Source organism: Thamnophis sirtalis, unplaced genomic scaffold (assembly GCF_051295495.1).
Source record: "Thamnophis sirtalis isolate CommonGarterSnake01/CBP01778 unplaced genomic scaffold, rThaSir2_p1.2 scaffold_6, whole genome shotgun sequence".
NCBI classification, from domain to species: domain Eukaryota; kingdom Metazoa; phylum Chordata; class Lepidosauria; order Squamata; family Natricidae; genus Thamnophis; species Thamnophis sirtalis.
The window spans coordinates 109,540,116-109,564,413 of record NW_028261386.1 but is presented as its reverse complement, the minus strand read 5'-3'; the positions used below and the strand labels follow the sequence as shown (position 1 = coordinate 109,564,413).

The window sequence follows — 24,298 nt, the reverse complement described above, 5'->3', positions numbered from 1 at the left end:
TGTCCAAAGTGCCTAAATTAAGAGCAGCTCTTGTCTGGTTTCTAGCTGAAGTGCAATAATATTTATATTCCTCACTCTGATGGGTGACATTTAAAGTACAGTGAAGGACAACAATGAAGAGTGAATTATGCACTCTGAAATGGATAGCTGCTTGTGCGAATGATAGGTGTGTAAAGCTAATCCTCTGTCAAGAATGCTGATGAAACATTGAAAAGAAAACTGAGTCTCCCAGTTGTTTCTTTTCCTCCTCTCCACATACATATATAGCCTTAAATCTTAATACAATACCTTTAATTAAAAAATCATTGGCCTATAATCACAGATTTAGTGATTATAGTTCATGCATTAGAATAATGAAGTATGATGTCAGATGTATGTAGGTATGTTTACATTTAGCAGTATAGGTGTATACTGCTGAAACACAATAAGTACAGTATCATATCAGTACACAATAATCAGAGGGTTGATAATTTTATTTACTGTATGGAATTTACTTAAAGCAGATGCTGATTGCTGAGCAACATTTAGGATGGAGTACAGGTAATCCTTGACTCACGACCATAATTGAGGCCAACATTTCTGTTGTTAAGTGAGACAATTGTTACGTAAGTGAGCTTTTCTCCTCTTTATGACCTTACTTGCCAAAATTGTTAAGTGAATCACTGCAGTTGATAAGATAGTAACCCAGTTTTTAAGTGAATCTGGCTTCTCAATTGATTTTACTTGTCAGAAGGTCACAAAAGATGACCCCACATAATCTTAGAACACAGCAATGGTTAAAAATATGAATCCGTTGCAAAGCATCTGAAATTTGAACACATGATGATGGGGATGCTGGAAAGGTCATACGTATTAAAAACATAAGTCACTTTTTTCAGTGTGGTTGTTATTTTGAATGGTCACTAAATGAGTTGTTGTAAGGTGAGGACTACCTGTACTTATATAACATTCTCAGACAAATACCTGTTGAACATAACATAATTTTAAAGATTCCCCTTTAAAATAGGTCAATGAAATATGGTGACCACATGGACAGATATTGAACCAATGCTGAACTTCTCAGCAACAGTGGATAAAGATAAGATGTTTGTAACATATGATGATTCTGAAATGTGAAACATCCTGCAGAACAATTCCAAATTTGGAAATGCAGAAAATTCCACCAAGATTTTATGGCATTTGTTTTACTTATTTATTAATCAAACTTACAAATAGCTGGCCATCTCACAAGATATGATTCTGGATAGCATACAATAATCCAATATTAAAAAAAAACACTACATATGTAAAAACAAGCATTTAAAAATATAAAAAGTCAAAATTAAAATAATTAGAGGTTAATTAAAATATATACAAATCCCAGGCAGGGATTTCCATCTCAATAATTGAGCCATCCAAACATGTCTCTGGTATCTTGGGAGATACAGGCATGGTCACATACGCACATCTTGAGGAACTTCTGAAACATGAAGAGGGATGAAAGGGCGTGGCTGTTCCATAAAGTGAGGGCCGCATCAGAAAAGTCCTGCTACCTGGGGCCTACCAAAGATACCCTGGCAGATGGTATCTAAGTATACTTTGTTTGCTACAACTAATGGGGCAGCCTGATGTAATGTGTACTAATGTATAGATAACACTCATCATGCACTGTGTCAGAAAATGGAATGAAAGATAGAGGAGAAGATATTACCCAATGCTACAGCAGAGAACACAGTGTACTGCATGGATGTCAAGCTCGCAGCCAGTGGGCTGGATGTGTCATGCACTGGGCATACACTTCGGTTTATGATACATAATGTTATGATACATCATGTGACGACAATGTGATGCCATGAGTTTGACACACCTGGTCTGCATGACCTACTACCAATGATTTCATTATCCAAAATGGATTATTGGTCAGTATGTCATCATTGTATCTGATGGCTCTTCCTGAAGGCTATTTCAACCAGCTTCTGTGTTATGAACAGAACCTAATCCTGGCTGATTTTGTACAACTGTGAATCACATAGTGTTTATACTTTTAGGCTCAAGGCTCTATTTGCTTTTATCTATTTGATTTAGGTTAATTAAACTGTTTGGAATTTCTCTATAAGTGATACATAGACTGTTTCCAAGGAGCAGACAATTGATTGATGTAAACTTAATAACTTTAGTGAAATGTTGGTTGGATTTGTAATTATAGTATTTTTTTTTAAAAAGTCACAGCCTCAAATTCAATATTATATTGCTTCCTTAAATTTAATTTTCGATAACATCCACCAAGCATAGAGAGATTGGCTAGTGGGTTGTGTTGTTATCTAAATAACAAATGTAAGTAATTGGTATGAAGTGCTTCTTTTATGTTCATCCTATTATAAGAAAGAAAATACAAGATTCTTTTTATCCCTGCCCAGTATCTGCATAGTATCATTTTTTTTTTAAATCGGGAACGAATCTTTAGACTCCCTGGGGCAGGAAGACTGCTTGTAATCTTAAATAATGTATTAGTTCAATAAATATTTTTTGTAGACTAGCTTCTGGGAAATGTGCTCAGTTTCTGCCGATTTATTTCAATTTAGAAGCTCTATAGAGCCTGGATAAATAAATCAAAAAAACTAATTGTTTCAGTCTGTGGGAACATCAGATCAAGAAGCAGAACAATTTCATTACTACAGCCATCATATATAGTTCATGGAAAGGTCATGTAAGAGCCATATATTCAGATGTGAGTTTGTACACTTATTTGAGTGCATCCATACAATTCATTCAGCAATTAATACATAAATGATTTATTAGTAAATTATTATATTAGTGCAACTTAGAGATGACATTTTCTGTTTCCCAGATTGTGTTATTAGTATTTATTCTATCCATAAATTTAGTGTTATAGTTACTGGAAGAAGTTTTAAAGGATTTCATTGAAATGTCTATGTTTTGTAGATGTACCTTAGCCAAATAAATATTGGATTTATTCAGGAAATGTATTTATTTATTTTAATATAATATATAGGATTGCAGTATAATATATTTTCTATGGAGTATTGGGCTAAAATGCTAGATTTTAAGCAAGCCCAAGAACTAATTATTGTATAAAATAATTTCTAAATCAAGAAGAGTTCAACTTTCCTCTATCTAGATATATAGATAAATTATAGTGAGGGAACACTCCAACATATCACTTTCAATAGCATTATTCTGGGTGTACGAAGCCATTGATACGACAAAACTGCAGGAAATTATACTATGATGGCATAATGGCAAAATATATTTGGGAGTCATACTACATCATGATTCCCAGGGTTTCATGTACATAAAATATGACATCACTTAGCTAATGCTTATTGCAAAAAAAAAAACAACCTAGATAAATTAGGATTTAATTAATAATAAATTATTATCATCATAATTTTATACACTCACTCTCTGAAATTTTAAATTAGTTTGGGTTTGGGGTTAGTTGAGGTAATGATCATATTAATTTTAGTAGTGAGATCTTAAATCATCTTAAGACTTTTTTTTAAATGAATCACAGTGTTAAATAGAAAAATACTTGGCAGATAGCTGTACTTTTCAAAAAATTTAACCACACTCAGAATTGAGTAGGACACATTTCTGTCCTGCCTCTAATGGCCATAGCTCTATAAGAATAGCAGTGTATTTCCTGGATCATTCTTATACAGCAGGGGTTCCCAAACTTGGCAACTTGAAGACTAGTGGGCTTCAACTCCCAGCTATGCTGGCTAGAGAATTCTGGGAGTTGAAATCCAGAAATCTTAAAGTTGCCAAGTTTGAAGATCTCTGTTCTACAAAATATGAACCTCACAAGCAGAGCAAAGTTGCTTCATCTTATAACCCCAAGGGGATAAATCTTAAAAATTTCTGAAGACATATGTATGTTCTCACCTATCAAGTCCCATAATTGCTTTTGATTCTCTATTTATGTAAAGTAGTCCAAAAGCCATTACTTTCAAATTCAATCTATGTATGACACTGTTTCCCGAACAAATCTATTTAATAGAAAAATACATCTTACTTGGTCCTTACTTACAATTGATACACAGGGATTGAGTGGGTTGATTTCAGGCAGGGGTCAAGCCCAGCTCTTATTTTTGTATTGTGGCATAGTCTTCAATCTTTTCAAAGACTGTACTATATGAGATGATGATGATGAAACATGAATTGGAAAATATAAAAAAGTAAGCGATTACTATAGTCATTTTAATTGCATGCTTGTGTAATGTTGCTATGGTGATAATTATTGATAGTAAATATAATAATTGCAAATAACAGGGATGTTATTATTGTTTTGTTTATTTGTTTGAATTGATTTTTGATGCTTCCTGACCCCAGATGAACTCTACTGATAAATCATGTAACACAGACACATAATTTTGAATTAATATATCATGAAATACAGTCGGCCATGGTAGATTATTTAATTAATATTACTTCATTTGGTTGTCATCTGGTAGATTACCTATTCTTTTTCAATATTTCCTTAATTGCTTTGGTCTACAACTTGTGATGAAATGCAGAAAAAATATTATTAATACTAACTTTAAACAGAAATGAGTTAATGCAGCCTGTGTTTTCTGACTTTGGCTTGGAAACATATACAGATAGAGTGTGTTAAATTTGAGTGCAGCATGCAGCTAAACCATTCTATGCATTTGAATTTAGGATGAATTAAGTCTTCTATTAAACCTTCTACAATAGTTGTTTTAAGTCTTCTGTAATGGTACTTAAAGTGATGGTGAAAGCCTTTAAGAATGTTACTGGCATTATGACCATTCCAAAACCAGGGCAGCAACTGTCATCTAAGTTGGTCCAGAATATGCACCTGAATATTTATTTTAATATATTTAAATGAAAAGAATTTAGGTAAGTTTCCCTTGCTTTCCCTTTTTATACATTCTCATTTGAAAGTAATTTGAAAGTAACATCCTAGCTAGGCTATGTAGCCTGCAATCAGCTTGACATTTATTAGTTCTGAAGTGACTGAACAGTAAATTACGGAATGGTACACAGGTAAGCATCTGGTCTTATGGGCAAAGAATCACAAACAAAATGTGTTGTGTGGGATTTTTAATGCAGCTGTTGGGAAGAAAACAGTTAACTGTTCTAGGCATGGGGAGGGAGAATGTTTAGTATAGATTTGGGACAACAATTGCATACACACAAACACACAAAAATAGTAATCAAAGAAGCTACTGCATTTCCTTCCCAAATTATTCAAAGAATTTTAACCCATTGAGCCATTATACACTATGCAAATTATGCAAGAAAATGAAAAATGATAGGCGATCATAATATTGTTACCTCCTTCCAGATGTTCTTTTGTAGGTGATTTATTTAAAGAATTGCTACTGACTTATTTGTTATGTTGCATTATGAATACCAATATGCTTTCATGTTGATAAAATTTATCCAATATTTAGGTTTTTTAAGTCTTTTTATTTTTTTTGTTTTCATTTTATTGTGCATATTTCAGTTACATAACTCGCTCTTTTTCTGTTATATTAAATTTACTTCTCATATTTGCTTTTACAAATTCAACAGCAAAAGTTGGTTCTTAGCAGTGCATGAATGTAAAAAGATGGTTATTTTTATGTTTAAATCTGTTGGATAAAGTTATCAAATGGCTTTAATTATGTAGATGGAGAAAGGATTCATAATAATTGTTCTTTACTTTAAAAAAAAAACTAACCAGTGTTAGTTATGGATCAAGTATGGTGATTATCTTTACATTACTGTAAGCTGTTGGTTATTGAGAAGCAAATGTGCTTATGAATATTGTTATACAAGCGACACATATTTAATATTGATGGGAAGTACAATTTAAATATGAAAATGAATGGTGCACACTCCAACCTCAAATTAACAAAATACAAACATGGGAGAGGTCTCATTTATTCTGAGACATCTGCAAAAGGAAATTCTTTGTGGATTCCACTCAATATTCCAAGCATCTTCTAGGAAACTCTGCAGTATTGAATTTATTGCTTGTTTTTATTTTATTTTTTTTTAAATATTTTTTTAAGATAAGAATAACTGGAAAATAAATGTAAGCCTGGGTTAGCATTTATTTACTTAATATTTATTTCTAAGTCTTTAAAGCCACTCTGTCAAAAACTGAATATAAATTGTAACATTAAAGATTGTTTTGCGGTGGGAACAGTTTTGCATTCAAATTGTTAAGATGACTGACAGTAATATTACCAAATTCTGACATTCTGTGTTAGGAATATATATATTCCTAATATGTATATATATAATTTCTTGCAACAACATAACTAGAAGTATTGACCTTTTTGTAGTTAATAAAATTTTCAATAAGTTCCAAACTTTAATTATATATAAATTTGTGTATCAGTGCACATTGGATTGTAATTAATTAATTAATAATAATAATTAAAAATCAGAACAGGTTCAATGTTATAAAGTCTACGCTTCAGTTAAATACTAGACTTCTTTTTAATCTTGAAAAGATCTTTGTAGAAATATTTTGCATCTGAACTTTTAGGGTCAAAGTTCTATTTAGTCCTGTTACTTGATCTTTATGGACTGTGCTTATGTCTGATCAGAAATATTTGTGTTTGAGATCCTACAAAAAAATTATGTTATTCTTCACATTTCTCTAGAAATTTTAATTCAAGAATTTTTTTTTATAATTTATATTATAATGCAGTATTTATTTTATGATTTATTTTCTTTTTATTCCATATACAGTGCATTTGTTTACATTCTTTAGACTATTTTAAAATCAAGAAAATATTAAAATTAACACACATTTTAAAATTGTGCTTATCAATATTCTTTTTTTTAAAAAAGAGAAAAGAAAACAAGGGCTTCCCAGTTCTAGATCAGGACTATAGTATGCAGGAAGTTTTTTTTGTTTTTTTTAAAATCATTTTCTACTATAGTGTTTTCCATCCTTGTTCTGCCTATAGTTTTACCTGAATGTGTGATTTAAAAACAACTTTAGGGCAATAACCAGCAGAAGCTGTGTCCTCATCATTATTCCCACCTCTGTTTTTAGCAGGAATACAGACAGAATGCAGAAGAACTAGCACATACTTTTTAAAAGGAAGGTTTATATTCATGTCAATCTACATTTTAAATATAATAGACTAGAGGTACTGTATATAAACAAACCCAAAAGTCAACTTCCAAAGCACTCAGAATTTGTAATCATCAAATACCTTATGTTGCCAGAATTGTCTGAATGTGAGCATGACCAAACAATAACAACAAAAACTGTGTTGACTTATTTGCCACACTTTCGGCCTGTGCTGAAAAACGAAAAACTATCAGTATTCAAACTATGAATTTGTATGATACTGATATTTTTTCCATTAATCATTTAGATTGATCATAGTATGCCAAATAGCACTGTAATAGTAGTACTAATAGTAGTAGATTTTAGCACTTTGACTTCCTTAGGAAGTTTGCTGTGTTGCAGGGTCAGTAAAATGTGGTGAAGTTTATTGATTTGTTCTTGTTTAATGCAAGCTTGTGGTAGATTATCAGCTCTTTCATTGCTGGCCCTTCTTTCAGATTTGGCAGGCAGCCTGGTCTGTTCCAGCAGCTTAAGGCCAGGGTCAAAGTGCTAAGGGAAACAAAGGGAGAAGGGGAATTTGTAGGATTATGACTGATACATGTGGCCATTGTCAGCACTGTTGACTAAGTTTGCAAGGGAATGGTGATCTATTAATTTGGAAGATTCAGGTTTTCAACTTGTTCAACATATGCTTTTTTTTTTTTTTGCATGCAATTATGGATACTTGAGATTGGTGGCAGAATACAATTTTTCATTACATTCAGAAACTTCCTAAAGTTTCCTGAAACCATATTTCTTTATTTGCTACTGTTTCATACAGTGATCTATTTCACCATTTGTAAATATAAAGATATGTCTAGCATATCTTTCTAGTCACCTCCAAGTTCTAGTGCCTTTACGGTGTATTATATTTACATTTCCTAATAAGAAAGATCTGTGATGTAAAATATATTCTGAGCCAAGGACACTCCTGGCATTTGAGTGAAATGTAACACTACAGATACCAGAAACTGAATTTGATTTCATTTAACTTTATATTTAATTACAAGTAATTTAGGAAATATGATTATTCTCTGATAATCTATTCAATAGGGCTGAACAAAGACTTTATAATAAGTGTATCAAAATGCCTAAGAATATACAGTATATAAAAGTCTTCCTTTAAGATCCTTTATGAATCTTTAAAACAAAACTTCTTTTAGTTGTCTCTACATTCAATGCAGGCCAACTAAAGGAGTAGATGTGCTTATTCAAATATTCCCACAGCTCTTTCATGCAATTGTTTTCATATCTTAAATTTGGAAACAGGAAGGTTATTCCAAGAAGCTGTGCCCCTTGTTTTCAAGAGCTGCTTGGAGAACTGGTGAATAGCTGTGCCCCTTGTTTTCAAGAGCTGCTTGGAGAACTGGTGAATAGCAATCTTCTCTTTGGTATAAATTAGCCTTCTGCAATCTATTGCTCAGCTACCATCCCCAAATTTCATTTAGTTCAAAATATCAGCAGAGAAATACATGAGATGTGTTCTGTAGTTCTTTGGCCATATTTTAGTTGAGCTCTGGATCCTATGCACTTTTTTTGCCAAATTAACCTATATAGAGGTTAATCTGAGTTGTTCCATAATTTTAAAAACTGGCTGCCATTATCTTGATCCCAGCTGTATCTCTATGTAGGTTTAGTTGGCAAGGTTTTTTTCCCCCCTGATAGGTTTTTTTTTTTTTACTGCTACCTGTGTTTTGCTCTGATAGTCAACTAAAATAGGAACATAGTTGTAGCACTATGATTTAGATAGTGCTACATTGCTCCAATGAAATAGAATAGGAAATAGAATAGTGAAATAGAATCTATGCAGGTCATTAGCTGACAATTACATGTATATGCTATCAAGGTTGTGTTCCCTCAATATTTTCAATCTTTGTAGAATGTGATTCTTTTCCTTGCCAGTATTCTGTTCTTATGTTTATTAAACTATCTTGATATTCATGTTTTGTTGCCTGAATATTAGTAAGTTCCAGTTTTTAACTTGGATCAATGCTTGTTCTTGACTGTCTTTGCAAATAATCAGCCAACACATGCTGTTCTTCTAGAACAGTTTATTTGACTTGAAGTAAAACTTCTGCTTCCATTTCTGTCAGGCAGATGTAATCTAACAATTATCATTATGTTTATGTAATGCATAGTGAGCAGTCAGTAGCTTTCTTGTTTTTCTGTCTGATATTTTTATTATTTTAAATTTATTTGGCTGCCCATATCCAGTGGATTCTGGGCAACTCATAAATCTAAAAGAGACATAAAGAACTAAAATATTAAATCAATAGATAAACTGGACTAACATGCTCTAGCAAGAAAATCCACAGAAGAAAACCATTAAACAAACAGCAACCTTACCCTGGAAGCATAGCCATTTTTTTCCGAAGTTTTCTATAACCCTAAATCAGAGTTTGCTGTCCTTAGCCCTAGGGAGAATCGCTATCTACTGTATGTTGTATCTAACCAATGTTTATTAACCATTGCATAATGTATAAGATTATATAGATATGTTAGTGATACATCCTATTATAACATTACAGCGAATAGAGAGGCATAATATTTAATATATGAATTACCATAAAACCAAATTAAAACAGAGAACTTAAGATATCAAATCATATGAAATCACTTACTTGTGATTATTTTATTTTTATTAGGTGATGTTCTAGTCAGTGCCCTTGCTCAATTTTGGCTGTCACTAATCATTATCTTTTCTTCGATCCCTGTATGGTAGGCAACCTCCCTTGGTCATTCCAGGTGCATTGTTATTTCTCACCTTGGAAAACAGCCATGGGACTGATCAATATATACATTATGCAATAGGAGCTCGTACCATTAGATAACAAGAAGCAATCTAATGTTTCTACCCTGCTATCCAATTTTCTTATTTGATACATGTCTATCAAGTTCTCTAGTTTTTCAAGATAAACATTTTTTTAGTGAAGCTGTTCAAAAGGGTGGGTATGAAGATCTGAACAATATTATTTGATTAGGGACCTATCATGTAGATAGAAAAGGTGGGTTGCTACTAATATAATGTATGGGTCCAGACGCTTATAATTACAAAAGCAATATGGCTATCTCTTAGGCAGCAGCTCCAGTCCCATGGGATAGATTTTTTTTTTCTTTCATTGTTGAAAACACAGCTTTCAAAGAGGGAAACTTACTTCCGTCAACTCAGCTTTAAGGCACTTTTCTCTTTTAGCAGAAACTTCTGTGTCTCCTCCCAATTGTCACTACTAGCTGTACCATCTTATATGACATATAATTGTCTCTCTGTGTGTAGCTATATGTATGTGTACATGTGCACACACACAAAGAGATGTATGTGTCTGTCTGTCTGTCTGTCTGTATGTATGTATGTATGTATGTCTCTCTCTGTGTGTGTGTGTGTGTGTGTGTGTATGTATGTATGTATGTATGACCCCTGTACAAATCTGTTTTATGCATCCACTGACATAATATTAACTTCCTTTTGATCTTTTTATAAATAGAAATAAGAATACTTGATTTCTTAAACAAAATTCCCAGGTAGTAAGTACTAATGTTTTAGGAAAAAGAATGAGTGCAATTCCAATAGACAAGCCTCCATTTTTAGATTTGTGCTTTAGATCTGTTTGTCTTTAGTAGTGAGCAGGTGGTAGTTTTGATACTCATTTTTAATAGATGCTATTATCACAACATTATATGGTGTACAATGTTAGGCAATCATGCATTTTAATACTTTGTTTACACCCTTCAAGGCTCTTCAGATTTTCTCAATTAAAAAACAAACAAACTAATGAAGAGTATTATAGCTCAGGTCTAATCTCATTTAATATAAAACATACCATTAGATGAAAACATTCAGCATAACATACTGCAAAACAGTTTAATAAAATTTGCAAGCTTTGTTTCTGAAAATAATTCACAGATTCATAAAGAACATATTCTGAGCTCCAGGAATGAGAGGATACCATTCCAAAATGGCTTCCTCTTAGTCTTATAGCAAAACTAGTCAGGAAGACCTGTAAAATCTCAATACATGAATAAGATGGTGGAGAAGAGGCTTTAGATTTATTAATCATTGGAGAATATTTCGGAAAATATTGAATGTGTACAAAGAAGACAGACTCCACCTCATCTGAAATAGAACAAAGCTGTCAATTCAAATATGGAAATGGTGGCAGAACAGATTTTACAAGCCTTCATGTGGTAAAGAAATGTGTAGATATTTCCAGAAATATTATTCGAAATAATAAAAAGGCTGAATCTGAGTTAATGCATGGTGATGTTAATAAGGAAATGAAAGGGTGAGAAAAAGGCTGTGAAAAAAAGGCTCATAGCAATGACATTTGGAAAAGGATACGGTATGTAGGACTGTTAAAAAACATATCTCAGCCAAGCAATAGAAACCTAGAAATATGGAGGGAATCAGTTGGAATCAATAATTTCCAGATGAAGATTTTATAGGCAAGACCAGGAAGACTCCTGTGGGATTGATGTTGCTCTTTATATGGAAGGAGATATAAAGTCTAACATTATACCAAACATTTGAAACCTGATGATTATATGTAAATATGATGGGTGGTATATGTGGATAGAAATAAAATTTAATATTTAATTAAAATTAAATTAAATAGAGTGGTGGGATCCTGCCAGTTTAACAACCAGTTCTGTGATTATGCGCTCCACACACACACAATGATGTGCACAGTTTTAACAAAACTTACCTTCCCCATTATTTCTGGGGAGTAATACAGCTGATGCACGGCAATCGCTCTGCCGTGTGAGTCAGTTGAAAGGATATAGGTAAGTAAAGTGCAGGGGTGGGCGGGCAGACCCACCTGATTGTCAGAGTGAATTGGTTCGCTCCCCAGCTGATCGTCGGAGCTACCGATTCACCCGAACCGGCTGAATCCCACCCATGGGCAAATGTAATTCAGCTTTAGTAGATAGAAAGTGGTCTCATATTAAGGCAAAGCACATTTAAATTCACACATGCATTAATAAGTCAGTTGTTTATGACTAATTTATAAATTAATCATTTGAATTTCTTACCAAAAATGTGGCAATGCCAATTAAGTTGGAACTTTTAAAAGGATAATTAATACATTTATGGAATATAGTTCTATCAAGGGCTTGAACAGTCAATACTGCCTCCACAGACCCTTTGCAGCTGATCAATGGTGGAAGAGTATCATGGCTAATAAGCACTTCAGAAGCACCTGGTGGATTATTTTGAGAAACAAATGACTGGCTTGACCTGCTTCAACTATGCTGTACATGATCTCACCATGTAACTGCTACATGTAAATTTAGAAACTATGATATAAACAGATTTAGGCTGGTGGTAATAGGATTAATTTAGGGTATTATATACTGTATATAAATTGGATACAATGAGTTTTTCAATATAGTAACTTAACTTTTTTTTTTTTACTTTTTGATAGTTTCAGTCAAGAGATTCAGATATGAGTGAAAATCAAATGCTTATTGTAAAAATGGAAACATATTCTGAGTTAATGAAAGAATTGATTTCATCATATAAAACAGGAAGAATGTGAGAAGCTTTGGTTCATGCTTATTATGTTGTGATAGTGTTGATTGGGAAGTATCTGGGTTTTTTTTTCCAGTTCAGAATTAGGAAGATTGGGACTAGTTTCAGAAATGCATTGTTGCAGCAAATAATAACTTAAAGCTCTCAACAGTTGTTCGCCGCCCTGAGTCCCTTTTGAGAATAGGGCGGCATATAAATAAAACAAACTACCAAAAAAACAACAAAAAAAAAAAACAACCAGATGCCAAGCTATGGTATCTCAGATTATCAGTGGCAGGTTGAATTATTGTTGCTGTTTGTTTCATTAGATTGATGATGCTTGTGTAAAAAATTAGTCATGATGTAATCCAGAGTTCCCCAATCTTTCTGGCTTTGTGGACCCATTGGGGGGGGGGATGGAGTATCAGATAAATGGAATGCATCCATGTGCCTATCCACTGCTTTTGTAAGTGAGGATATGTGTGCACATGTGCTTGCCTATAACTTCCACAGCCTCGTTCTGAATGGCTCAATGCCTGGTAGTGGGCCATGGCCCGGAGGTTGGGGGCCTCTGATGTAATCATTGGCCCTAAAATATCTTAAATGAAAAAAACATAATTTTCTTTTTTTTTTTAACTTTAATTTTGCTTTAGAGCAAGAAGCCAAGGATTTAGAGTTACAATCAGTATGGATATTAAGATTTTTAAACTTTTTAAATATTTTTCATCTTTAGTATTTATACCTAAACATTTAAAAGGTAGTTTCAAATACCATTTGCTGTAAGTGGGAAGGCCTTTCTGCCTAAATGTAACTGTTCTCTACATCTTCATCATTTGTATACATTCTCTTCCCCATTAGCGTCAAAGAATATTAGCTTGAACAAATGGGAGATAGGTTAAGATTCCTAAAGGAAACATAATTGTTCCAGGTTTTCCTATAGCTCTAGACATTTTGCCTTTTCATTTTTACTTCCTCCCTTTTTTCAACAGCTTTATGTAGAGCTATGAGGTTGTAAGAGCTATGAGGCTTAGGCTGCAAATATCCAGACAACTACAAGGTGATAGCAAAGAGACTCAGAAATAATACCTTATAATGGTGTTTGAATTTCTGTCCTAGATTACCCTATAGCTATATATTACCTGTTTAGTGAATTAATAGCAGGATTGTCAAGAATCTCTATGGCAATGTGTGAAACACTTTTAAAGTTGTGTTCCTGTACTGGGCGTTATCTCACAATTCTATGCTGAAGGAGAGACATTTTTGTAAGTTCTCTAAATGTGCTTCTCTCCTCATTTTTTTAAAGATGCCAATATGTGCGATAGCACTAAAAGGGCAGCACTACCTCAGAATTAATAAGTATAGCAGTTTGAGAGGAAAAAGAAGTAAGATAAAGGGGCTCCTGGACATTTGTTGCAAAGCAAAACAATTTCAATGGTTTTCACCACATTGCTTGAAAGGCTCCCCCCCACCCCTGCGTTCACCTTCTCTTCTCCTTTTTCAAGTCCTAACTGAAATGTTGATAAGCAACACATAACAATCAATTGCTGCAAATCGGTATAGATTTCTCCTTTAAACAATATAGAAAAGTGGATTTAGCCAACTTCTAGGTCTGAAAAAAAAATACAATTTATCATAGATTCCAGATCTTGGCATTTTTCATATTGAAATGCTGTATATAATAGAAAGATGCCAGAGCTTGCAAATCAGTTTGATGCTAGTTAAGTCACTTAGTTCAAAGGTCAAAGGGAAGATGGCAAAATGTTTTTGATGCTCACTTCTCTGTGGAATTAGGTGTTCCTATTCATGTTAGTCCAGCAGGCAATGTCACTGTGGTCAAACAGACAATCTATTGACATATTTAATCTGTCAATTTGGTCTGGTAGTTTGGTCACCACACTATAAAAAAGATGTTGAGACTCTAGAAAAAGTACAGAGAAGAACAACCTAGATGATTAAGGGACTGGAAGCTAAAACATTAATAGTTGCAAGTACTCAGCATGGCTAGTCTAGTGAAGAGAAGTACTAGGGGATAGCAGTGTTTCAATATTTGAGGAGCTGCCACAAGGAGGAGGGAGTCAAGCTATTTTCCAAAGCACCTGAAGGCCAGACAAGGAATAATGCATCGAAACTGATCAAGGATAAATTCAACCTAGAAATAAGAAGAAATTTTCTGACAGTGAGAACAATCAACCAATGGAACAGCTTGACTTCAGAAGTTGTGGGAACTTCATCACTGGAGGCTTTCAAAAAGAGACTGGACTGTCATTTGTCAGAAATGATATAGGGTCTCCTGCTTGGGCGTTTTTTTTGGACTAGATGACTTACAAAGTCCCTTCCAACTCTGTTAATCTGTTAACCAGGAGAGGGTGCTTGGATAATTCCCTGAGAATCTGTTACATTACCCAATTGAGATCTTAGTCATCACTTGGAATGAAAGGTTGATGACAGCCTTGGATCAGTCTGTGCCTATTCAGCCTTTTCCAGTTGAGAATCTGGATGATCTCCCTAGTTTTCAGAAGAGCTCCAGGGTATGAATTAACAAAAGAACAATCTGGACTGCTGTTGTAGAAAGATCAGGAGCAAATCTAACCAAATATGTATATTGTATATAGTCTATAATAATAGTTATATCATGGCAATAACAGTGGCAAAATATAATAATATTTTCCTATCATTGTTGCACCTGCAGTGCTATTTGGCAACCTTGTTCAACATAACTAAGCCCCTACAAAGCCACTGAAAATTATTCTAGGCTTCTGATGGTTAAAGTCTCTTGGATTCATTCTAAACTTCGCTCCAGTTATGTATATCCTGTCAAGATGGCTTGAGGTAATAACTGTGAGATAATATTCAAACTGGTAAACCTCAAAACTGTTCCAAGGAACTATTTAAACTGATGTCTTTATTATACTGATTAACCCTGGCATTATATATGATAATGGAAAATGATCAACATGAATCTGGAAGCAAACAAGCAAATGTTATAACCAGCTGAAATTGAGAGTGAACCTCTCTTAATTTCATACTAACAACTAAGAATTGCTTGGAGGTGATAAATAGCTTGATAAATTTCTTAGTGTTTGTTGAGAATTGATTCATTAGTTTTTCCATCCAGCTTTTATTTTCTTTCATCAATTCTGGGCAAAAAAAAATATCTCTTTTCTACTTCTCTAACTTTTGAAAAAAATCTTAATAGGAAGTAAATGAATTTATAAAAATTGAGTTTTTTCTTCCTTTCTTAGAAATAGATAAATATCATCAATATTGTCTATGATTTTCCAGAAAAGATATTCTATGTATGGAACTGATATGGTGTACTTATCTCACTAAATTTTAATTTAGTGTTTCCAACATAATTCCTCCTTGAATTATGATATTCTTTACAGAACATTTTATGCACTGTTTAGAGGAAATAAATCATTATTATTTAGTTTATTTCATTTATGACAGTTGTTTTATTACTGACATGCAGTGTCAGTTTGAAAGCGCTCCATACTACATTGAATAATTTTATTCATGCACATATGCATACACATTTAAGGCAGTATTCTCTATAATCCAAATCTGGACACAAATGAAAGTTTATTAGTGATTCAAGATGTGAAAGGTTACAGAGAGAGACACCTGCTAACTTCCCAACTTTAAGTATAGTCCACGGAGCCTGAAAAAGTGGTCTGAATCCAATAATTGCATTCTCATGCTTGAATGCTTCCTGTAGATAGAAAGCTAGTAGTATTAACCTAAAGCCAAGTGTTGTCCATGTACCCCAACATAACAAAAAACTTATAAATTTTTCTTTCATGGATGAAACATGAAACTTTATTCTAGTGTCACGTATGTGTAAATCTTGTTCATATACATTTAATTATAATTATATCTATCTTTTTTGCTGTATGTCTTTCCCTCTTTTATTTCTGTCTGTTGACCAAAAAAAAAAAAAGGACAGCATTTTATTTTACTCACTTCATAAGTTATTCTTGTATTATGACCAAGAATTTCCCCTTGATCCCAAAGTGCCTAAAACATATCACCCCCAACCTACTCAATGAAACAAGTAAATTCAGAGCCCGAAAACTTTATAAATCATATTTTTGTCCTTCGGATGATCCTTAGGCATATGCAGCTACTGAAAGTTGTGAATAAGTTACTAAATCAAAGACAAAGTACATTGAAAGGGATTCTTTAATACACAATAAAATAAATCTAGATTGCTTGGGAAACAGTGCACAAAAAAGAGAGGGTCAGAATACATAATTATAAACCCATCAACTTTTTCTGAGCAGCAATGTCAGTTTTCCTTGTGAGACCAAAATGAAACATTTCTTTGTTTCTCAAGCACAGGCTTTTAAGGAGATATACTATCATTCTATTAAGAGGATAAAAATGGCTTGTTTGATCTTCTGAATGTTAATGTGTTGAAAAGATTATTGGAAATAAGATTGCATTCTCTGAAGTGAGAAAAACATTATTCAGATATCTTTAATTACATGACAAGTTGTTGCCCCTCCTACCCTTTAATGCATTAATAATGGGTTCCTACTTCAATTTGGTTTTGTAAAAGAGTGGCTTTAAAGATTTGAGAAGTTATAATAATGCATTATCAAGAATTTAGCTCTTACATTTTTATATCTGATGAATTATTGATACATTGTTTACTATGCTGTTTCTTTTCTCCTTCTATGATGTAATTGATATTAAATACACAATTTTAACTGTGCCAAATTAAAAGACCCAATAACAAATCTAATGGGTTTTCTCCTATCCAAATGCTTACCTGAGGTGAAATTATTTGGTTTTTTAAATATTTATTTATCAAATGTATATAGCCATCCATCTCACGTATGTGATTCATCAAGATATGAATAACTATTTACATATAATTTAATTTGGAAATTGTATTATGTTTCCTAAGAACTTGTTCCTAAGTGTGCTTTTACATAAAAACCAATGAACAATAAGTAGGGAAGTCTTTATGTATTTGGGTGGTTCTCCACAACTTGAATTATAAGTTTCAGAAATCACGGCAAGTGCAATAAAATGGTTCAGTAACACTTCTAGGTATATAAATTCCCTACCCCTGTTTCAGCCATAACCCAACACACTGGATTTCAGACTAGAAGTCATCAGTGGTGTAAATATTGCACATTATTCTGTTGTTATCACTTCCAGTAATCAAACAATGCACATTTATAGATATATATTTTTTAAAAAATACTCTTTCTCCTAAAAGTGAAACCAATCCTCAAATAAATAATCAAGAGATGTATATTGTGGATTTAAATGTGGATTTAAGACAGTCCATTCTCCAATTAAATAAATTTTGAGGGCCAGAAACATAGTCTCTAGAATGAGTTCTGTCTCCGGAATGAGTTCTGTCAGTTAATTATAGAGATTATTGAGTGTTCCAGATAATTTGTGCAAGGTCTATCTGATCTAGAGGTTGGATGTTCACATATATTTCAGATTTATAATGATAATAATGGCTCAATCATAATAATATCCTTTGAATTTTAATAAAATATATTAACCCACAATAATTGATTTCCTTTTGTGCTCATTGGCTGAAAGGTTTTATGAAAAATTGCAATTAATTTTTAAAATGCAATTAAGCCTTTACTAATTAGCTTAATGTAACAGTTTCCTCTTCTTGATATGTAATAACATGCCTGATAGCTACATGGTATAATGTTACTGAAAAATTAAGTAATGCTTACTAAAAGCTTTTGAGTGACTTCTCTTGGGGCCATATTATTTCTGAGTACATTATTGTATTATTGTTATTAATAAAACCAGTAGTAAGTAGGTGATAGAATACTTCTTTCTCTTTCTTTCTTTCTTTCTTTCTTTCTTTCTTTCTTTCTTTCTTTCTTTCTTTCTTTCTTTCTTTCTTTCTTTCTTTCTGCTATTGTATAATGCAGTTTTATTGTGTAGATTTTCTTTCTGTTTTCTATTTAACCTGTTTCTTGTTTTTCTGCTCTTTTGCAGCAAATTTGCTGGATAGACTTTCGGTTTGCTGCTTGTTAAATCTGTTTTTTTTTTCTTTGTCAATTACCACAGGTTTAGTCCCTATGAGTGGTATAACCCACACCCTTGCAATCCTGACTCAGACGTGGTGGAAAACAATTTTACCTTGCTAAATAGTTTCTGGTTTGGAGTTGGAGCTCTCATGCAGCAAGGTATACGATTCAGTCTGCTATTTCTCTTGGGTGCCATGTCCCACTTTTTGCTGGGGGTAATCGTTCTGTTTTTCTCTGGCACAAACCGCTTGCATGGGTACCTCTGTGCATGTAACCATAGACCAGCTTTTTTTTTTTAAACAAACAGGCTTTCAGAAATAAAATGGCAGGAAACGAGCATAAATCAAAACATCAGCATTTTCAGACAGTTCCAGTCTAATTCCAAGAGGAAGTACATGCCATTAATGAACCCAGTAACTTGCATTCTCCAAACACTAATATCTACATCAAGCAAGAGCTGAAAGCATGAACCTCTCCAATCCTTATTATGGTCTACTTTCCAGTATTAACTTCCCCATTCTATACTTAAGGCCAGAACAAAATGCCATTTAGTGCATGTTTAATAAATGTCATCCCTGTGTGCATTATTGGTGGCAAACAAGCTCCATTGGGGGGGGGGGATGGAGATTAATGAATGACCATTAGTGCACTTGACAGAATAAACATTGATGTATTGCATGCTGTACCTTACCTGAAAGCAAAGATATAAATGACTAAAATATAAATGGTTGCTAAAATAATAGATATGTTAATAGATATATTAACCTGAGAACAAACCATAATAAATAAATTAGTCTCGATGGATGGAGGTTGTAGGTCATACAGCGCATGCCACCTTTAATTTGCTGTGCTCAGTTTGTTATTTATTTTTCTTTTGGGCATCTGCAAGATTGTTAACATAAGCAATAGAAACTCACTCAGTTTCTAACAAAGCTTTCTCACTACAGTATAAGCTTCCATTGCTCATAAAGAAATTTCGGTGTAATTCCTGTGATTTAAGTCCTCACATTAATTATTTTAAGAGTTATTTTTTTTTAAAAAACTTCCATTACTGCTTCTTGTCCTTACTAGGCTTCATCCATGTTACCATAGTATATTTAAGAATTCCCTCCTCCCCTTCAACTATATTTTTTCATCACTGGTTTTTAAGAGATCCGGACAGCTTTAGGAAGGTATGTGCATAGGTGTAGCTTTACAATCAGGTTTTAATTAATTTATTTATTTTCACACTAACAAAAACTACAGAATATGGATAAGGGCAGCTGAGTATCCTAAAACAACATTTTAGGAAAAATAATAGAAGCACTATTCTTTTTGGGGGAAAAATAAAGAATATAATTGGCATAATGTCAAAGAAAAAATATTGAATTTGTAATAGACCAGATTAAATTCCCAACAGTAAGAAGCTAGAGATAATTTAACAAACCATTATAGTCATATTACTCTGGATTCTTATAATATTTTAAATTATAGTTCTCCTAATATTGAAAATAACTCCTAGAACAATGAGTACAATCCAGTTAAAGATCTGTAGGCCATACACATTTCAATAGGATAGAGTCACTTCATTACAATACTTTGCATACATCTCAAGTTTCAACATGTGCAGTGTGTCCATGAGATCTCTATTTCTTTTATTATTAAGAGTCCTTCAGAGTAGAATCCCAATTAGAAAAATATATTCCATTAAGTTCACTGCACCTAATTCATGGGCATTTGACTGTACTCTTAGTGTGCACATGTATCACCTCTCCTGTGGGAGCTACATTGGCCGCTGATTTGCTTCTGGGTGCAATTAATGGTGTCATATTTAAAGCCTTGGGACCAGGTTATTGGAGGTACCGTTTCTCAGATACATTAATACATTAAAATGCATAATACATTAATAACTGGTTCAGGAACCATCCATCAGTAAGACCTTGTGCCTACTAGAAGCAGGTGCAGCTCATGGAGTAGTGGTATGTGGGAACACTATGCAGTATCTGTAACTCACCATGCTGCCATATTCTGGGAAATATTATGGTTCTGTTAGATGCAACAATAGTTTCTGGAGAAGGATCCTTTATTAAGAGACATTAAAACACCCTTTATCCAGATATCTAGGCCCTGAACCATGAAGGATTTTAAATTTAAATCTTGAATTGCACTGCAAGCTAACTGGGAACCAGTACAGCTCTCAGAGGATAGGTGTTGAGAAACACTCACAACTACTTAAATTACTGCATTCTGGAATAGCTGTAGCTTCTGAATGCTCTTTAAAAAATAAAAGTATGTGAAAATAGTCCACTACTTAGAAATATTTGCAATTCCAGGAAAATAGAGGAAAGGGGGCATGCAAAAAGAAAAGTTTTCTGGTAAATAAGGACCATGTACCCAATCAATCAAACAACAAAAAGGAAACAATGACCATGGACACAACACTATGGTTTACTAAGATATGTAAACTGAATCATTTGCACATAGAGAGGAATGTAGTTCTTATGTGAGCTGTATAGCACTGGCACTTCACATTTCACACTGACAAGTTTCTGTCTAAATAATTTTCTTTTTAAATAAATTTAACAGCATATTTGCAATGTTGTATCTGTTTTCCATGCAGTTTGATGCAACACATCTGTTAAGTTACATCTTATTAAGCAGCTATATTGGTATCACCCTAAATTGGTATCCAAAATAACCTGTTGAATTACCTTCAGTGACCTAACTAGATAAATAAATAAAATAGAAATGAAAAATAGATAAAATATTAATCACAAACATTGTATTTGATGCTGTTTAATTGAATTTAAATTTTGTTCCATGTCCACTTCTCTGTTTGAGAGTGATGCAACCACATGATATTTAAAGCAACATGTAGCCCTCTAACTATAAAATGTACCCCCCATAAATTCTGACTGAAGATAGTCACCCTTTAACTAAATAAATAATTTAGATTAAATTAAATCTATAATAAAATAATCACAATTTCACTAACATTCAGGCATAATTCTCTTTTTAAGTGACTCCATTTAAATCAGTGGGTTTTAATTTACTTATGATGTGTTCTAAGTAGGGACAAATTGAATTCTACTAACTAATTATACATGGATGGCAGCAGAAATGGTTGTTGTGAACCCTTTTTTTGCAACAATGTCTTACCCATTGTTGTTTTAACATGGAAAAACAAATCTCCCAACATAAGACAAACCTTTTTACTAAGGTTTAGTAAAATCCTTTTACTAAAGATTTCCATCTAAATTGATGGAAATGCTTTCGGAAATCAATCTTCATAGAAAGAGGCCATCCTACGCTTAACAACTCCTGACTCACATGAAGAGTCTACTTTTATCTGCCTTGTTCCTAACACACTGACCTTGGAAACAAATGCTGGAGGCTACATGATAGAGGAAACTCATACATTCCTTGCCTGGTTCCCTTACTCCCAGGAAACTGTGGGATATAGTGCTGGACATGACGTTACCTTGGGTACATGACAGTCAGCCCCTAACCAGGCTCTGTTTTACAGGCTTTGGTGGCACCCTCTTTATATTCTTGGTAAGATATGAACTTGTGGTAATTGGGGCAAGAATGGCAAACATATCTATGTTCTTTTCTTCCAAATCTTGTTTGACTTTTCTAAGTGTCTGTTTTAAAGAAAACAGTATAAGCTCTTGGGCTTATTAGGCACTATTAGTGTTTTATTGTTTAAGTGTCTGACTGACAGGGCATAGGAGCGACTACATCTGAAAGGTACTATTTTTACTTTTTTCCCTGCAGAATTCTAGGCAAAGTCTGGTGCTGGAGTTGGCTGTCATGTCCAAGGCTGTCAGCTTTTTTCTTCTTTTTTCCCCCCTTTTGTTCATTTTCTTCGAAATCACAAGGGTATGATGAACTGCAGGGTCAGATGGGCTGTTTTGGATCAAATAGTTTGTTTAGGATATCACGTCTCTCTTTCAAAAATGAAAGTTGTTTTTTCTCCCCTTGCTCCATACTTGATGTTGAGTTTGGCAAAAAAAACCAAAAAAAACCCTTCACTAGAAGATGAGTTCCACTACTTTATTGGAGGAGTTCCTTGATTGAGTGAATATGAATGTTATAATTGATCAGGAATAAAATAGTCCATTTTGCCTGCGTTTCATTTTACCTAGTTAAAAAAAAATAAAACCAATCCCTGGCTAATTGATTAAAATTTCTAAAACTTTGCTCACAATGACCATTTGTTGCATCTACACCTTGCAAAATTATTTTGCCCATCATGGGAAAATGAATATGTATATATATTTGTTTGTTCAAGTTACTTAATTTGCCATGTTAAGGATTTCATGCGTGTCAATTACATTATATTTTTTTGGCAAATGAAAGGAATGTAAAGGCTACTGATTTCAGCCTTTTGTATTATTATTAAATTATGATTTATAGTAATGAAGATATTACCAAAATCCCTCTATTTTAATGGTCATGAGCAGGCAACTCCAGCAATTTATGTGTAGTCTGACTTGTTTTAAAATAAGCATAATACTAATATTTTCACTGCTTTTGAAGTAAATGAGATATGTAGCTCAGCCACTTCTATTTACTTTGAAGTGTGGAGCTATGTATAGATATGGGAGATGTTTCTTTTTATTATTGACTTGTGACATCTAGCTTCATTATGATGATTTTTATATTATTGCATGATATATTCAGATTTCTTGTATCTTTCTTTGTATCAGAGTTTTCCTGATACTTCTCCTTCCCCATTAATTCTATTATTTCTTAGAGTTTGCGATAGCATCTTATTTGTTATGAAAGTCAAACATTTTATGAGCAAATTATTTAGACGCTCATAAATGCTTTGAAAAGCTTCTGCAAATTTTAACTGACAGGATCGAGGTTATTATTTGTTTTCAAGCTAAATGGAAACTCTTTCTCTTTTATGGCTCACATCAATGATTGTTTTTCATTACGGCTTTATTTGTCATTTTCTTTTTGCTAGATTATGATAGACAAAAGTCATTCAGGTCTCCCATTGCTATACCTTGTGTTCCACAATCTTGCAATTTGTTTCAAAAAATACTTTGCAGTGTGAGTGTGAGAGAGAGAGAGAGAGAAAAGAGAGAGAGAGAGAATATCTATCTGTCTGTCTGTCTGTCTGTCTGTCTATCTATCATCTATCTATATACATACACATACGTATATCTGTGTATGTGTGGGTGTGGGTGCGGCATCATATATTTTATGTATATGATTTTTTGCCATTTCAGCTGTTTGTCTTCATATGTGTCAGTTAAACTGTAGTTTTATTTCATTCCTATTGGGTCAGTGAATCCGTTTCCTTGATAGTAAAACCCTGAATTCTAAGAGAGAGACCTATTGTTAATACTCTGGATTCATCCTTTTCCCCTGGTTTTCATTAGGTTCCGAGCTCATGCCCAAAGCCCTCTCCACTAGGATAGTGGGAGGCATTTGGTGGTTTTTCACACTTATCATCATTTCCTCGTACACTGCTAATCTAGCCGCCTTTCTGACAGTGGAACGCATGGAATCCCCCATTGACTCAGCAGATGATTTAGCAAAGCAAACAAAAATAGAATATGGAACTGTTGAAGATGGAGCTACCATGACCTTTTTTAAGGTAGGACCTTTAAAATTAATTAATGAGAGGGAGGGAACTGTTTTCTTACTTCTACTCAACAAATTAGCAGACAGAAAAGCCCTTTCTTCATCTAGATTATT

General features: G+C 33.4%; 1 protein-coding gene across 3 annotated transcripts in view; it reads left to right on the top strand.

Moving 5' to 3' along the window:
• GRIK2 (glutamate ionotropic receptor kainate type subunit 2) overlaps window positions 1-24,298 on the top strand; it is a 513,484-nt gene that overhangs the window by 371,451 nt on the left and 117,735 nt on the right. For all 3 annotated transcript variants that reach the window (XM_087718717.1, XM_087718715.1, XM_087718716.1), the window contains 2 exons: window positions 18,645-18,763; window positions 23,980-24,197. In XM_087718717.1, the coding sequence (XP_087574843.1) occupies window positions 18,645-18,763; window positions 23,980-24,197 (337 nt within the window). The remainder of the gene's footprint in view (window positions 1-18,644; window positions 18,764-23,979; window positions 24,198-24,298) is intronic.